This window comes from Phaenicophaeus curvirostris, chromosome 7, assembly GCF_032191515.1.
Source record: "Phaenicophaeus curvirostris isolate KB17595 chromosome 7, BPBGC_Pcur_1.0, whole genome shotgun sequence".
Taxonomy (NCBI): Eukaryota; Metazoa; Chordata; class Aves; order Cuculiformes; family Cuculidae; genus Phaenicophaeus; species Phaenicophaeus curvirostris.
The window spans coordinates 3,420,709-3,437,787 of record NC_091398.1 but is presented as its reverse complement, the minus strand read 5'-3'; the positions used below and the strand labels follow the sequence as shown (position 1 = coordinate 3,437,787).

The following is a 17,079-nucleotide window of genomic DNA, read 5'->3' as shown; positions in this document are numbered from 1 at the left end:
GTGCAACTCCAAGAAAGTTGTTTTGCTATCTCTGTGCCTCATCTCATCTGTAGAAGGAGGTGATGGAGATAATGCCCTTTCATTTGTGGTGTTCTTGCTAGGGAGCTTAATCATGGAGGTTTTACGGCATTCTGAAGATCCTGCCTCTCCTGGGAGCTGGTAAATGTAGGTGCAGTTACTGGTCCATGTCAAAGTGGATTAAGACTGAGTTGCTCAAACCCAGCATGGTGTGAGGACTTGCTCTTTCTAAAGAACTATTTGTCATGGGATATGGTAACATTTTACTTTATGGAGCAGTGAACGAGAAATATCAGTGATTAATTGCCATGAATCTGCTGGGGATGTGTGGCAGTTGCAAGCAAAAATTTCTTGTAAGCAAGTGTCTTTTGTATAACCTGCATGTTTCTGGATCACTTTGGAGGAACCCCGCTATAAACCTAATAAACTTGCTTTCTCAAAGAAGCCGGTCTCAAACACGAGGCTTTTTACTGTATGTGTATTCTCTTTTTGTTTCTTTTCAAAATAGCCCTGTCATTTTTTCTGTTTCTACAAGTATTTTATCTTCCAGTTTTGTTTTATAGCTGACTTTTTTTTTTCTTGTTTGCTCCACAGCCAGTGATATTTTTCCATGTGTGTAATGGGAAACAGGCTTGTAGCTGCCACCCTCCCCCCAAAGTGAAATAAAGTCTAATTCTCTGGGACTTCATTAATTACAAAAATAAATCTGTGTTGTTTTCATTAGTTGTTAGGGTCTAATACCCTGAATTTAATTAAAGCTAATTGAGTTCTCCCTTTTTTTCTTCTTTAAAAGAGATAATAAACAACATTATGAGGTGTTAAAATTAAATATATTGTGCTGTTTCAAGTGATTCTGAGGGATTGTCCCTGTTTACCATTGCTAGTTATAAACTGACTGAAATCAAAACAATTCTCGAGAAAGGTTCCAGTGCGGATGAACTTGTTGCAGAGTTAAACTAATAAATTAAAATATATGTGGCACTTCCCGTAGCAGATGGCAGCTGTGTTTGTCTTCCTCCGTAGTCACTGAACTTGAAACTTCCATTTCGTTAAAATACTAAACATGACTTATTGCACTCCTAACATTCTAAACTGGTGGGAGATGTTCCAGGCCAGGTTGGATGGGGCTTGGAGCCCCTGGTCCAGCGGGAGGTGTCCCTGCCCATGGCAGGGTGGATGGAACTGGATGGGTTGTGAGGTCCCTTCCAACCCAAACCATTCCATGATTCTATGAAATTGCCCAGTATGACTTCTCCTACAGTACAATAACTAACTGTTCACAGTTCTAGCTTCTATATGGCAATTAAAAATGCAGCCCAGTACTAAACTAGTTAATAGAGTCTTAAGTCTCCTACAGAGAGAAGAAAACAGTAGTTTCTTGGTACGGTGTTTCGGATCTTGGTTGTGCCTGTGTTTCTTCTGCACTGACAAAGGAGGTGATGGGGCAGTTTGAGTGGAATTGGAATTGGAATCGCTGCCGCATGGATTCCAGAAAGAGGAATGGTGCAATGCTACAGGATAACATAGGACCATGGCAGCAGCCGCCCCATTACACAGGACCAGATTGGGAGGTAGCTGGAAGAGGATTTTGATTTTTATTGTTCAAGTTAGAAGGAATTACAGCATTGTCCCTCTTATGAGGAAAGAGGAAATTGCGTCTATGCAGAGCATCTACTTAGTTTGGATCTGAGGGCTGGAGCATCTTTGCCATGAGGACAGGCTGGGAGCGTTGAGGTTGTTCAGCCTGGAGAAGAGAAGGCTCCAGGGAGACCTTAGAGCAGCTTCCAGCACTGAAAGGGGCTCCAGGAAAGCTGGGGAGGGGCTTTTTCCAAGGGCCTGGAGTGACAGGATGAGGGGGAACGGCTTTGAATTGGGAGGGGGAAGTTTTACATTAGACATTAGGAAGAAATTCTTCACAGTGAGAAGGATGGGGAGTCCCTGGCCCAGGTTGCCCAGAGCAGAGGTGGCTGCCCTGGGGGTGTTCAAGGCCAGGCTGGATGGGGCTTTGAGGAGCCTGGTCCGTTGGGAGGTGTCCCTGCCTTTGGCAGGGGGTTTGGGACTAGATGAGCTTTAAGATCCCTTCCACACCAAACCATTCTATGATTCTCTGAAAGAGAAGGGAGCATTGGGACCCATTTTGATTATGTCCTATTCCAGAGACCCTTCAGTTCTGCCTGCTGACCAGGAGGGCCTGCATAAAGGCTTCACCTGCGTTTAGCATGCTGTGCTGGACTCTTCGTGTTTGTCAAACCTAATGCTGTAATAACTACAAGATAATTCCTTCTGAGCCCTTGAGACTGTTCTTCCTTTTTTATTGCTTTGCTACCAGCTAATGACACATTAGAAAGAGTGAGAGAAGATTTTGTGGGTTTGTGTGCGTATGATGGCCAACATCCAAGTGCCTTTTAGATCTTTTTTCAGGTGTCTGACCTGGCTAGCAGTGCAGTTCCCCACTTTACAGCAGGTAGGTTAAGACAAATATGAAACAGCGTCATGGTTTGAGAAGCAGGACTTAAGAACGTGAAAACTGGCCATGAATCAAAGCAATCCATCTTACCAACAGGTGACTTGAAAGCTTGGAAACTAATTGCCCTTTCTTTTCTGATTTTCTGGTTGATACTCCTCTTGCTTCTGTGGTGGGTTAAACTTCTTGGATGTTTTCATTTTGTTAAAGGTGAAGCATAGCTGCTTGTATGCTTGTTAATTAATAAATTGTCTGCTGGGTAGGGAATGAATTTGAGGAAATTTGAGGCGAGAAACTTGCTGGTTCCTAGAAAACCTACAGGACAGTCAGGGAGGGGCTTTTTTTCAGGGAGGGCAGGGATAGGATGAGGGGGTATGGTTTTAGGCTGAAAGAGGGGAGATTGATGTGAAATACCAGGAAGAAATGTTTTCCTGTGAGAGTGGGGAGGCCCTGGCCCAGGTTGCCCAGAGCAGGGGTGGCTGCCCCATCCCTGGAGGGGTTCAAGGCCAGGTTGGATGGGGCTTGGAGCCCCTGATCCAGTGGGAGATGTCCCTGCCTGTGGCAGGGGGTGGAACTGGATGGGGTTTAAGGTCCCTTCCAGCTCATTCCATTCTGTGGTTCTATGAAAGAGCTGGTTGAAGCCTTCACAATTACCATAAATGCTCTGAAATTCATACCTGCCCTCTTTGACCACTTCTGAGTTGTAAATAATCTAGTTTTCCTTCCCCTTGCCATAACCTAAAGAAGTAAATGTATCTGGGTTTGAAATACGGGTTTTTCATTTGTTTGACCTAAAGTTTGAAGTCAATTGGTTATCTTTGCAAATAAAGGGAGACGTGCCTGGTTGACATGATACAAGCTTTTACCTTCATTTTTGTATACTGCCTAAATTCCTTAGGTCTTTTTTGAACTGGTAGAGTATGTTTTCTTTAACTCAGTAATTTCAATGTGACTTTTGGGTGGAAAAATTCGATGCTTAATGGAAATAGTAAAGGGTAAAATGGAGAAAAACCCCAAACAGATACAAAATAGAGCTATAAGAACGCTTGCAGTTCTTCTAAACCATCTGACTGCATTAGCGTCGTGACACAGTTGACTTGGAAGAAAACAAAAGGAAAAACCCTGTGTAAGCTGAGTGAAGCTGGTTTTCTGGGCTCATGCCATTTTTGTCTGCAGGAGCTAAATTCTTGTTGGAGGAAAGCGATTGTGAAGCTGTGTAAATGCCCTTCTCTGTGTGAGCTAATGCTGTCTTCTGGGTCTGCCAACAGATGGCCCCAATGCCTTTCTTGCTTCTGTCGTTTTCAGAGCTCCCTTAAGCTGTAGCAGAGGAAGAACAAACCCTTTGCATTATTGTGTTGTCACTACACATAAGCTTGTTTATGAGCTTAAAATGTCCTTTGCTTTGTTCTTCCAAACGGATAGTTTTGCATTATGCAGTAGTTTCTGCCTCTTCAGGAGCTGGTTGTAATCCTTCATTGATTATGAGATTTAAAAATAAATGTTTCCCTGTGAATTGTTAATGTTGGCATTGTTCTACCTGGTGCTTGTCCTGTTCTCTGTTTCTGAACAAGTCGTATCTGCTGTTGCTACAGGCTGGTAGGATGAGCTGCGATGGCCTCACCTCATACCCTCGGCTACGGCTCTGGCTCCATATTCGGGGCCGGGGATTTGATGCTGGTGTTGCTTGATGATGCTAAATCTACAAAGTCTATTTCAACACTTGTCAAGGCACAGTTTGAATTAGTGATCTTGAAGCAACATGTTGGGTCCCTTCAGACTCCTGGTGTGTAAGTGTTTGGGACTAGGACTTGCCCCTACCAGGTGCTTAGTTTTCTTGTTTAGAGTTGAGCAAAACACCTTTAAATGTTTGAGTAATTCCATCAACTCTAATAGAACTGGGGAGACCTTAGAGCAGCGTCCAGTTCTTAAAGGGAGTCTACAACAGAGGTAGGGAGGGGCTCTTATCAGGGAGAGTAGGGAAAGGATGAGGGGGAAGGGGTTTAAGCTGAAAGAGAGGAGATTGAGATGAAAATTTAGGAAGAAATGTTTTCCTGTGAGGGTGGGGAGGCCCTGGCCCAGGTTGCCCAGAGCAGCGGTGGCTGCCCCATCCCTGGAGGGGTTCAAGGCCAGGTTGGATGGGGCTTGGAGCCCCTGATCCAGTGGGAAGCATCCCTGCTCATGGCAGAGGTGGGGACTGGATGGGCTTTGAGGTCCCTTCCAACCCAAATTATTCTGTGGTTCTATGATAATGTGTTACCTGCACTTCTTGCTTTTCAATCACTGTCAGGCCATGTTGATCCTCTCAGCTGGAGGGACCCATATATGGGTCTGCTGAGGAATTGCTTCTTGAAACCTCATCTTCCTCTTTTTAACTAAATATTCACAAGATTGTAACTGACTGAAGAGCCTGTGAGGGGATAAAAAGCATATTCTTCTAGCAATGGACAACTGAGATAATGTCTCTTGTAATGCTGATTGGCAGCACCCATCCAGTCACAGCTGGGTGACAGCTTCCCCTCCCTTTCTGTCACTCATCGCTAGGTGCCAGTTGCAGAGAGCAGGCTCCATTTACAGTTGAGGGGATGACAACATTTTCCTTCTGTAAACAGCTCAAAAGAAGTTTCCTAATTGCAACTGAGACCTGGGTGTCACTCTGGGCAGTGTTGGTGCTCGTGACCAGCAATCTTTCCTTTCACTAGAGCTGCAGCGACGTTTTACAACTCAACATTCACGTTCCAAAAAAGCTCTAATACCACCTCATACCCCCACAAATTATTAGCTGTGCTTACTGCTTTAAAGGAGCGCTCTCGAAATGTCAAAGCCTTGCTCTACATGTTTGCAAACTCAACTTTAAATGATAAGCTCAGATCTCGCTCATTATAGATAATTGTATCTTCTCCCCGTAGAAGGAGATCTAACGCTCAGCCCTGGCTGAGCTGCCTGGGAATAACTCTCCAGATTTGATGCATGTCTTTTGCTTTGCAACCACAAAGTATTCTACCGGGAGAGTATTCTTTAATTGCTGCGAAAGGTAACATTTTGCTGGGACATCTTGCTTGTGAATATAATCTCCCTCTGATGTGCCAATTTGCTCGACTTTTATAAAGCCATTTATCCTCAGCACTGTTTTGAGTGAGTTTGAGTTTTCAGTTGTTGCTTGCTGGATTTATTTCTGCTGAGCAGAGTCTTAGTATTTTCTCTGAGTAAAGATTAAAGCTATTTTGTTTTTCCAAAATGTTCCTTGATAACAGAAAAATGGGATTAAGTTTATTTTTGTTGTATTTAAAGCTTAATGTAATATTTTCTCACTTTCTATCACTGGAGTAACAGTTAGGGATTCCCTGACTTGCCACTACTTAACAGCACAGAACTTTCTGTGTCATGGATTCAAATTCCCTTCCTCCTTCCAGTTCCTATCGCTTATATACTGCAATTTTGGCCAAAGACAAGAGCTAGATCATAGAATCACAGAATAGTTTGGGTTGGAAGGGACCTCAAAGCCCATCCAATTCCAATCCCCGGCCATGGGCAGGGACACCTCCCACTGGATCAGGGGCTCCAAGCCCCATCCAACCTGGCCTTGAACCCCTCCAGGGATGGGGCAGCCACCACTGCTCTGGGCAACCTGGGCCAGGGCCTCCCCACCCTCACAGGAAAACATTTCCTCCTAAAATCTCATCTTAATCTCCCCTTTTTCAGCTTAAAACCGTTCCCCTTTATCCTTTCCCTGCCCTCCCTGATCAAGCGCCCCTCCCCACCTTTCCTGGAGCCTCTTTCAGTCCTGGAAGCTGCTCTAAGGTCTCCTCGGAGCCTTCTCTTCTCCAGGATGAACAACCCCAACTCTCTCAGCCTGTCCTTGTAGCGGATGTGCTCCACCTCTTGATTATATCCCAGTTTACATATCAGTCTCTTCACTAAGGATCACAATCATAGAATAGTTGAAAGGGACCTTAAAGTTCACCTAGTTCCAACCCCCTGCCGTGAGAAGGGACGCATCCCAATATCCTGGTTTAGGGAAAATGTCAGTTGTCCTTGTAGTGAAATGCTTGGTTGCAGATGGGGGATCCTGAAGACAATAAATATTAAAAAGTGAGGCATTTGTGACACGCCAGGAAGAAACTTGAGGTCTCTGTGTTGGTTTAGGCTTTGAAAAGCTTGCGTGGTGGTGGTATCTGATAGTGAGGGGCAGGACGGGCTGGCTCTGTTGGTTGTGTGCCCACAGCCCTGGAGGGTTCCTGGTAGTACAGCAAAGATTTTGGAACAGAATTGGTGACCCCTGTTCCAGCAGAGCTGAGCTCTGCTCTTGCTGCTCTGCGGTAACGAGTGCCAGGAGACTGGCTGACAGTGCACAGAATGTTTGAAATATCCCCGTGCTGGGGTGCGGATGGGGCTGTGAAAGGAGAAGGGGGTCAGAGTCTCTTTTTAGTCTCTTTGGGTTGCTTTTCCAACCTGCACTGCAGAGTTTTCCATATCTAAGCTTCCGTAGGAGGCTTCTCCTTGCCTATTTATAGCTGTCTCTGCACGTGCTCCAGTCTTGTGACCAACTTTCTCTCTTACGCTTTCCTTTTAAGAGCATCAAGACCTTTGATTCTCAAATTCTGCTCCGTTGCTTCCTTCACCTTGTCTCTACTCAGCCTCTTTCCTCTTCCCTTAATCTCTGCATCTGCTTCCACCCTTTTTCACATACATTTCCTTGCTTATAGTGAAAACTGAATCTAATGTTCTTCCAAAAAACAAGCGAAAGCTATTTTGGTAGAATAACTGTCAGAGAAAGTGTCTGCGAGATTCAACAGGAGTAGGAAATGAAGTGTTAAATAAAACTCTTTCCCCTTTCCCTTTTGGTTTGTGAGAAAACAATTTATAGAAGCTTGTCATGTTTAATAATGTCGTTCATGTATGCATGTTTCTAGCCGGTTATTTAGATTGCTTTGGGAAAAAAATTCCACTCTGAAGGATAAGGAATTTCTGAGTAGAGGTTCCTGATTTTAATCCCTGCTGTTGACTCTTACGGACAGATTGCAGTCAGCAAAACGCTGCCCCTTTATTCTAAGTTAAGTCTGTTATGTGCATTGTTTTTATGTAAAAATATATATTTGTGTAAAATGTGTGGGTGCTTCAAAACGAACAGTAATGATAAACTGTGGTCTCCAAACAAGCCGGGTTTTTATCCTGACAATACCTAGATGGAAGATTTGTATCATTACCTTTTTATTGCAGCTAAATTTATAGTCCTACATCTTTTTGCGGTCTTTGTGTTTCTTCTTCATTGCTTTTTAATAACTGGGTTTTTCCTATGTAGGGCGACTTGGCAGCAGTTGAAGAGCTCCTGAAAAACGGGGCAGATCCCAATGTCAAAGATCATGCTGGCTGGACACCACTGGTGAGTGTTGAAGACTATTTTTCTGTCGTCTGATCAGATTTCATTTCATCCCTGCTTTCCTCTCCTATATTTTAGTTCCCTTTGCGCGATTTAGAATTACGTCAATCAAAGAAATGACGATAAGCAAGTTTAAATATGTATTAGAAGCTACTGACCTGCCCCAATCCATCTCTCCTTTGCTGGAGTCAGGCATGCCAAGAGATCTATCAGCTAGCGATTCTGCAAATGCAGGAAATAACTAGAAAGCGATCAATTGTAGACAATATGTGTATTTTATGGATTCTTAATGTCCTTGATGGTTTTTTTACCATTTTGGCAAAATATCAAGGAGCTGAATGAAAAAAGTTGCTCACTTGAAGTATAGAAAATAAACAAAAGATTCTTTTCGACCATACTTGTTCCTCTCCTGAAGAATACCCATGACAGAGTCTGTAATCTGGAAGGCTTTGTTCCCCATAGTGTAGTTTGCACACAGTTGGCCTTTGTTCAGTTCTTCTCTACGCTTTTTATTAGCGCTGGGTGCCAAGGTGAACTCATGTCAGGAATATAATATCCTTGCATTGTCTTCCCTGACCATCCACTGAGAGGTGTTTGAAAACGAATGCGTTAACTGGTGTGACTGAGGTCCTTCCTCTGAATTCTGTTTCACTCGTGTTTCCTCTCTTTACTCCTTCTGGATTTTCCCAACCAGCACGAGGCGTGTAATCACGGGCACAGGGAGGTGGTGGAGCTGCTGCTGCAATTCAAGGCGTTAGTGAATACGACGGGGTATCAGAACGACTCTCCGCTTCATGACGCTGCCAGGAACGGGCACGTGAGCATTGTGGAGCTGCTGCTTTTGCATGGTGCCTCCCGCGATGCCGTGTAAGCAGGCGTGGGGCGTGAAATGTGCCGTTAGCTACAGCTACAACTTCCAGGGTGTGTGTGAAGTAAATAGGAAGCGAAGCTAGTCACAAGATTTGATTTATTTGAAGGGAGGGGGTGTGTGTTACACATATACTTCACTATACTTATATCACCCTTTTCCAGGCAAGTGTTTCCTTTCCATTTTCATCGAACGCTTTGGGTTGGAAGGGACCTCAAAACCCATCCAGTCCCACCCCTGCCATGGGCAGGGACACCTCCCACTGGATCAGGGGCTCCAAGCCCCATCCAACCTGGCCTTGAACCCCTCCACGATGGGGCAGCCACCACTGCTCTGGGCAACCTGGGCCAGGGCCTCCGCACCCTCACAGGAAAACATTTCTTCCTACTATCTAATGTAAATGTCTCTTCTTTACTTTGTCCTAAGCCTTTCTGAGGATGTACGAGTTGCAGATAGCTGGAGAATTTGAGGCTGTACTAGTAAAGTAACAAAATATGCTTTTACCCTATTTTTACACTTTTCTTGGAATAGCTGCTGTCAGACCTATGATGCTGAGCCTGATGAGTTTTGAACTGCTACAGCTGTTTTTTGTCTCTCCACTTTTACTACTCTACCTGCTAGCAGAAGATGTTTGAGTCCAGTCTCTTTTACCTTCACAAATGCTGTAGACGCAGGCTGAAGTGTGAGCAGCGTGCTTTATTTTTTCCATTCTGGATCACAGCACTAATCCTTGGAACACTTTTTATTTGAACAAAAGCTTAGGAATACTTTCAGTTCAACCTCCCATACAGTTACGCCTCTCGAGTGTTTTGGCATTTGCTTATAGGAGGTGCGAAAGAATCTGTTAGTTTATGAATAACCCTGCAAACTATTAGTATTTCAGACAGCAAATGTGATTTTAGGTGTTGTATTGCAGTTGTGCCAAGGCTTGTGTAGAGAAAATTTGAGTCCAATGCATGATGTCAATAGATGTGTCTATATAGTAACATGCTAGGATGAAGTCTTGCATGACGTGAATTTCCTTGCCAGCCGCGTGAAGCAGCATAAACAAGTTCAGCTTAATCACTTCAACCCTCAGCATTTGCTCTTGAAGCTTATAGAATTAAGTAACTCTCTGGAAAAGCATAGGGTTTACAAAACTGGTCTTAATCTTGAATATACTGGCGTTTGAGAAAAAAACAAGCAACCAAACTAACAAAACAAACCCACACAACTTTAGCATGAAAATGTAAAACAAAGGTCAGTTGTTCACTTTCACGTTGTTCTCAAACGATAAAGACCAGAACATTATTCCTTGAATAGCTGACAGCTCCAGAAACTTCTGGAGCCACTGGAATATCAGGAACTGATCGTGTGACTCTCAAAGAATCAGAATGGATTGGGTCAGGAGGGGACCTCAAAGTCCATCCAGTTCCACCCCTGCCGTGGGCAGGGACACCTCCCACTGGATCAGGGGCTGCAAGCCCCATCCAGCCTGGCCTTGAACCCCTCCAGGGATGGGGCAGCCACCACTGCTCTGGGCAACCTGGGCCAGGACCTCCCTGCCCTCACAGGAAAACATTTCTTCCTGCTATTTCATATCATTCTCCCCTGTTTCTCCTTTAAACTGTTTCCCCTTTTCCTATCCCTGCGCTCCCTGATCAAGAGCTGCACCCGCTGGAAAAGCCGAGGCTTCCAAATCTTCTGTAGGATCTCTGCTTCTGGCTGAAATGTTGTTGTGCATGTTACTATTGCATTGATGATGGAAAGGTTGTTGTTTCCCCTCCCCCCCCCCATTTTTACAGAGAGTATTAGAGGCGTAGAGGAAGGGCTGTACAGGCAAAGTGTTCAAGCCTCAATAGTAAGACTTTGCTCACATCTTCCAAACACTACGAAGAAACAACAGAAACAAGAAAATGTCTGAGACTTACAAGAATCTGTCTTGTGCTTCCTTCCCTCTCTCCCTTCCTGCGCCCAGCTAGTTTCCAGCCGTGAATTGTGCCGTGATCTTTCCTTGGATCATGACTTTGCAAATCCTACAGGGGTTTTTCTGCCTCTGCTAGTTCTAGTCCTAATTAAACAGTAGTTGGATTTGTCTGGGCAAGTGGATTTGAACTTTATTTAATGTAGAAGGTTTAAATATCTTTTTGTAGTGGGTACTGTTTTGATGAAGCCACATCTGAGAAGAAGCTTGCTTTTCTTCAGTGGCTTTTTTCCCTAGATCCCTGAGACCTGCAGACTGAAGTTTTAGAAACAGGAGATGGGAACAGGGTGATCACTTTTACTATAATTCATTTCAGTCTGACTGAAATTGTTATAATTGGCCTCTTTGTACTTAATGCTGGATCTGCTCACATTATTACCTAGGATCTTGAAAGTAGAAATTGAGCAGCGATTATTAGAACTCTTATCTCTTCTCAGAGGTTTATTTTCTTTAGGAATATCCATGAGGAGTGCCTTAACTTTAGAGGTGTGCAAGGTGTGAGCTAAGCCTATACCAAAGCAATTTTGCCATGCTGATAATTTTGTCTAATTTTAATCATAGCATCATTAAATTACAAAATCATAAAGGCTGGAAAAGACCTAAGGTCATCCAGTCCAACCATCAACACAAGACCACTGTGCCTACTAAATCATGTCCCAAATTGCCACATCTGCACATGTTTTTAACACCTTCAGGGAAGGAGACTCCACCACTTCCAAGCCTGTTCCAATGTTTCACCACTCTTTCAGTAAAGACCTTTTTCCTAATATCCAGTCTAATCCCCCTCCCCTAGTTCAACTTGAGGCCATTTCCTCTCGTCCTATCACCTGTTACTTGGGAGAAGAGACCAGCCCCCACCTCGCTACAAGCTCCTTTCAGGGAGTTGTAGAGAGCAATCAGATCTGCCCTCAGCCTTCTCCAGCCTCAACAACTCCTGTTCCCTCAACCGCTCCTCCTAAGACTTGCATGAAGACTTTTTTCATGTATGAAACTCTTTCTGGTCCTTGTATGGGCTCTTCAGGTCTCAGTGAACTAACGTTCAGCCCAGGAGAGGGCTCTGCTTATCCTAGTGTATTAAAGTAACTCTTCATTACTTCATAGAGGCATAGTTGGATTAGTTCACTGTGGTTTCTTTAATTCCTTTCCTTTATCTAAGCAGAGTAAGATGCGAACATGATGAATCTATTCAAATGTTACTTGGGACGCTATGAAATACTTGGCATGAAACCACACAAAAGTGACTGATGTCTTGCTGCTGTTTTGACCGTAGAATTAATTCGGTTCCGTGCCTTAATGTCCTTTGTGTGTTGGAGAGTTAATCTACTGGAATGAAAACAGAGCTTGTGCTGAATAACCAGCTTACAGCAGGAGTTTTGAGATTTAGTGTGGTACTCGGTTGTGCGAGCTGAAATGTTGTTACGAAGATGTGCAGGATTTACTGGCTGCAAGCCCGAAGGCAGGTGAGATCCACTGGTCTCTACAGGTATGTGGATGTATCTGGGAGCAAACGCAGCCGCTTCCCAAGGGATCTCAGTTGATGAGGTATGTGAATTTTAGCATAACCCTAGCCAGCAGAGAGGTGAGACTTGGCAATTTCAGATTTAGATTATAAGGTTCACAGACTCATCGCGTACATCTCATTCTGAGTGTTCAGCCTAGTTTTTCAGTCTCCTTGCATGTTAGCACATAGTACGTTAAGAAGTAACTCCAATGTAAATGTACATCTAGGGTACCACTGAGAGTGAATTTAGGGAAGAGGTGGTGGATGCCTCATCCCTGGAAACATTTGGATGGGGCTGTTAGACACCTGATCAAGCTGAAGGTGTCCCTGCTTATTGCAGGGGAGTTGGACTGGACTGACCTTTGTGGTCCTTTCCAATCTAAGTGATTCGGTGATTCTATGATCTTTTGGACCAAGTGAATGCAGATGAGAACTACCTCTTTTGCCAGAAAGCAATCCTGGGATTTCAGTATTCCTTAGCAAAAAAAAATTGGTTTGGAAATCTGTAAGATTTAACAGTTGTGGCCCTTCATTTGCCATTTGAAGTTTTCACTGAATGAGAAAGATAGGAACTACAAATGAAAAATATTATATGGACCAGTGGACCTATTAATTGTCCCGCTGGTCTACTTAATTTTTTTAAGTTAATCTCCTACACATAGCTAATTTATATTTTTATAGCTTTTTTTTTTTCATGTGCTCACTCTCTTGAATTCTGTCTTTTTTTTCCTTGCTTCACAGCTAACCAAGTGATTTGAAAAATTAGATCTCTGCATTTGCAATTTCACAGCACTTCCTAACTGCTTTCACTCAAATGGGCTATCTTGCCAGTTCTTCATGCACAATAAGTTTAGCATTAGTAAAAATGGTTGTGTTGCCCTGTTTTTTTCAGGTGTGCGCTGCCTTTGAGTAGTTGTATGTCTGATTCTCAACAAGCCTGTGGGAATCACAGAATCATAGAAGTGTTTGGGTTGGAAGGGACCTCAAAGCCCATCAAGTTCCACCCCCTGCCGTGGGCAGGGACACCTCCCACTGGATCAGGGGCTCCAAGCCCCATCCAACCTGGCCTTGAACCCCTCCAGGGATGGGGCAGCCACCCCTGCTCTGGGCAACCTGGGCCAGGGCCTCCCCACCCTCACAGGAAAACATTTCTTCATGCTATTTCATCTCAATCTCCTCTCTTTCAGCTTAAAACCATTCCCCCTCATTCTGTCCCTGCCCTCCCTGATCAAGAGCCCCTTCCCACCTTTCCCTTTAAGAACTGGAAGGTTGCTATAAGATCTCCTCGGAGCCGTTCCCCCTTGTCCTGTCCCCTGTCACTTGGGAGAATGTCTTAGTGCAAGATGATGCTTACCTTACTGCTGACAGCAGGTTAATTAAAACCCTGGCCCTGTTTGGATATCTGAGACAGTTTTTCTGGCTAAGTAGATTTAAATTTTCTTCCTTCTGTCAGGTTCAAAAAAGTTTTCTGCTTACCCCGCTCTCAAAATACGGGAGTGGAGTGGAGACCCCAAAGCCGGTCAGATTTCCCCATGGGAATTAGTGCATGGAGACCCAATTGGGGAACTTCCATTCAATGGAACAGCAAATGACTTCTGGTCTCAGAGTGGAGCAACTTAAACCTGGTTACAAAGTATTAGTGAGTCCGTGTTTGCTTGTGACAAAACCTGTGGAACTGTGGAGCTTCTAAGGGACTGACAAGGCTGCTTCTCCCTGTTTATCCTCTCTCCTCTGGTTGCTTATTGCCTGAAAGTTTACTGGAACGTTTAAAAGGTAACTGTTAAGTTTCTTTGTGACTACAGCCGTAACCGCTGTTGTCTTCCTAGTCAAGACTCCAGCAATGTCACACCATAAGCTGAATCTCATTTCTAAAGCTTTTCCTAAGAAGTTCTTTGATCTGTCAGTCCTTAAGATATCATCTGTCGTCTCATGTAAAGTCACACTCAGCAGATTACATTGAGTTGCTCTTTACTGGGCTCATCTTTGGTCTCGGTGCAGACATCCTACTCCCTGGAATTTGTTCTAGCCGTGAGAGCACTCTACGGACTGTTTGGTGCCTTGATGACTGACTGGTAAAAATGCTAAATGGTAAAAAGAATGGTGGGTAAATGGAGTTAACTTCAGTTGGAGGTCGGTCACAAGTGGTGTCCCCAGGGCTCAGTGCTGGGTCCGGCCCTGTCCAATGTCTTTATCAATGACCTGGATGAGGGGATCGAATGTGCACTAAGTAAGTTTGTGGTTGACACTAAGCTGGGTGGAAGCAGCCCTGCGGAGAGAGACTTGGGGGTGCTGGTTGATGAGAAGCTCGACACGAGCCAGCAATGTGCACTTGCAGCCCAGAAAGCCAACCGTGTCCTGGGCTGCATCTAAAGAAGCGAGGCCAGCAGGGCGAGGGAGGGGATTCTGCCTCTCTGTTCTTCTCTTGTGAGACCTCATCTGGAGTATTGTGTGCAGTTCTGGAATCCTCATCATAAGAAGGAGATGGAGCTGGTATGGTCCAGAGGAGGCTACAAGGATGATCAGAAGGCTTGAGCACCTCCTATACGAGGCCAGGCTGGGAGAGTTGGGGTTTTTCAGCCTGGAGAAGAGAAGGCTCCAAGAAGACCTTATAGTGACCTTCCAGTACCTGAAGTGGCTACAAGAAAGCTGGGGAGGGACTGTTTACAAAGGCTTGTGGTGACAGGACGAGGTGCAATGGGTATAAACTGGAGAGGGGCAGATTCAGACTAGACATATGGAGGAATTTCTTTGCGATGAAGGTGGGGAGGCCCTGGCCCAGGTTGCCCAGGGAAGTTGTGGCTGCCCCATGCCTGGAGGTGTTCAAGGGCAGGTTGGATGGGGCTGGGAGCCCCTGATGCAGTGGGAGGTGTCTCATGTCCCCCACGGCAGGGGTTGGAACTGGATGGGCTTTGAGGTCCCCTCCAACCCGAACTATTCTCCGATTCTCAACTCAGCCCTGTGGGAGGAGCACACGGGCATAGTTATTGGTATTTCTAAAAATGCTGTCTTTATATGTTAGGGTGGACCTAAAGTGCATGTTCTACTTGTTTTTAGCAAACTGAGTCAAAATTCCCTCTAACTATGGTAGAAGATTTCTCATGTTTATCTTGGCTGAATAAAGACAAATTTGATGACACATTTTTCCAACAGCTATTCCTATCCGTGGTGTTCCTTTGGCTGCATAGATCTCATCCTTTATGGGGTTAAAAATAATACACGTTCTTAATAATATACCTCCCTAAGATATTAAAAATGGTTCCTGAAGTAACCACACTGATGATTGTACCAGCGCAACAGAGACCCAGACAAGGTCTCTTGCTGATCATGATTATTTTGTTATGGAGGGTTAGTGGGTGCCTAACGGAAAAGAACAATTCTGGTTTTCATCCTTTTTCTTTGAAAAGGATGCGTGAATTAAAACAATATCATGCTCAGAATCTGGTTTGGTGCATTCTAGATGCGATACCTTAGATTTTGTTTTATGAACCCTCTTTTCTTGTGTTTCAGCTGCTTCTTCTTCTGTTCCTTCAGCTCAACAAGCTGATATTCAGAACTCTTAAACCCATCCCTTGGTTTTCTTTTTTTCAGATCTGAGCTCCCAAGCTGGTCACGTTGTACTTTAACTGTGCCACCTTAACATCTTATGATTAGCCATTAATTCTGTGTAATGATGGGATAGTTTCTTGGAATACACAGGTCAAAAGCAATTAAAGTGATCTTAAAAACGGAGAAAAGAAAACTGAGTAAAGAGCGGGGAGCTGGAGATTTATTTGTACGGTTTAATTGGCAAGATGTGTCCTGTCTATATCTATTTATCATGAGGTTTATTCCAGCAGTCAAGGATCTTAGTGTGGCTTGGTGGGCCAAAAATGACACTCCTAGAGCTCTGCTGCTGACATGTGATGGTTTCCTCCCCCTGCTCAGTTCACGGTACAAGGTCAGCCATCAGGAGTAAGAGTGATTTTAGTATATATCTTCATATATTTGCCCCCCATTTTGGATGCATTGTTCAAAGCAACTGTCCTGCAGCAGTTTTGAGCAGAATATGGCCCTTATTTGAAGCAAGAGCTACCCTGATGATGCGTGACAAAGCAGAAGCGGCATGACAGTATTCAATGGGCTGCAACTCCCAGGACTGGGCTGAGATTTAACCAATTATCTTTTAGTCTGCAGAATTTGCGTTATGCCAGCTCTTTCCTCATTAGGAACACGGAGGAGCTTGGTAAGAATTTAAAATTAGCAATTGTAAAATGCCATCCCCACATCTTCAGGGGGGGATTGTTGGGAATTGTTGTTTCCCAAGAGGCTGGTGTCGTGAGCCGTGTGCGCAAAGGTCAGATGCATCTTCCAGCTTTGCACTGGCCAAAGCTCCCCCATTTAGATCAGAGTGAAAACTTAATGATTTGAGCTGTTCTTTGGGCTGCTTTGGGTTATGGCCTTACATGGAATACCCTCGAAAGCTTCCTAGATTCCTACTCTGCACAGGAACGTGTGGCTAACTAGGAGATAGCATTTCAAAGATGCAGTGTGGGGTTGTTTTTCACCTCTTAAAATATTTTGTTGTTTGATGACTAAGCTTTCTGGATTGCAGGTACTGAGTTGGGGCTTTATTCTTGGTGACAAGCTTCCCCTTCATAAAGAGCTCTTATGATGCCTTTTGAGAGCCAGAGCTACATGAGGTGGGGAGAAGAGGATCAGCTGGAATAGCCCATTATTCTCGCAAAGGGCAAAGCGAGTAGAGTATTTCCCAAGAGTGCTGACAGAGGATTATGGTTGTTAATGGCAATTATATCTGTTTGGTGGTTTCCAGCTTTCCTCCACTCCCTGCTGCCCTGCAGCTGCGAAGTTGTGTGAAGAAGAGAGAGAAGCCGTGGCTGTGCTTCATGTT

At 44.4% G+C, this 17,079-nt stretch overlaps 1 protein-coding gene across 3 annotated transcripts in view; it reads left to right on the top strand.

The window, feature by feature from the left end:
* BARD1 (BRCA1 associated RING domain 1) overlaps positions 1-17,079 on the top strand; it is a 50,136-nt gene that overhangs the window by 15,255 nt on the left and 17,802 nt on the right. For all 3 annotated transcript variants that reach the window (XM_069860599.1, XM_069860597.1, XM_069860598.1), the window contains exons 5-6: positions 7,782-7,862; positions 8,554-8,726. In XM_069860599.1, coding sequence (XP_069716700.1) covers positions 7,782-7,862; positions 8,554-8,726 — 254 coding nt within the window. The remainder of the gene's footprint in view (positions 1-7,781; positions 7,863-8,553; positions 8,727-17,079) is intronic.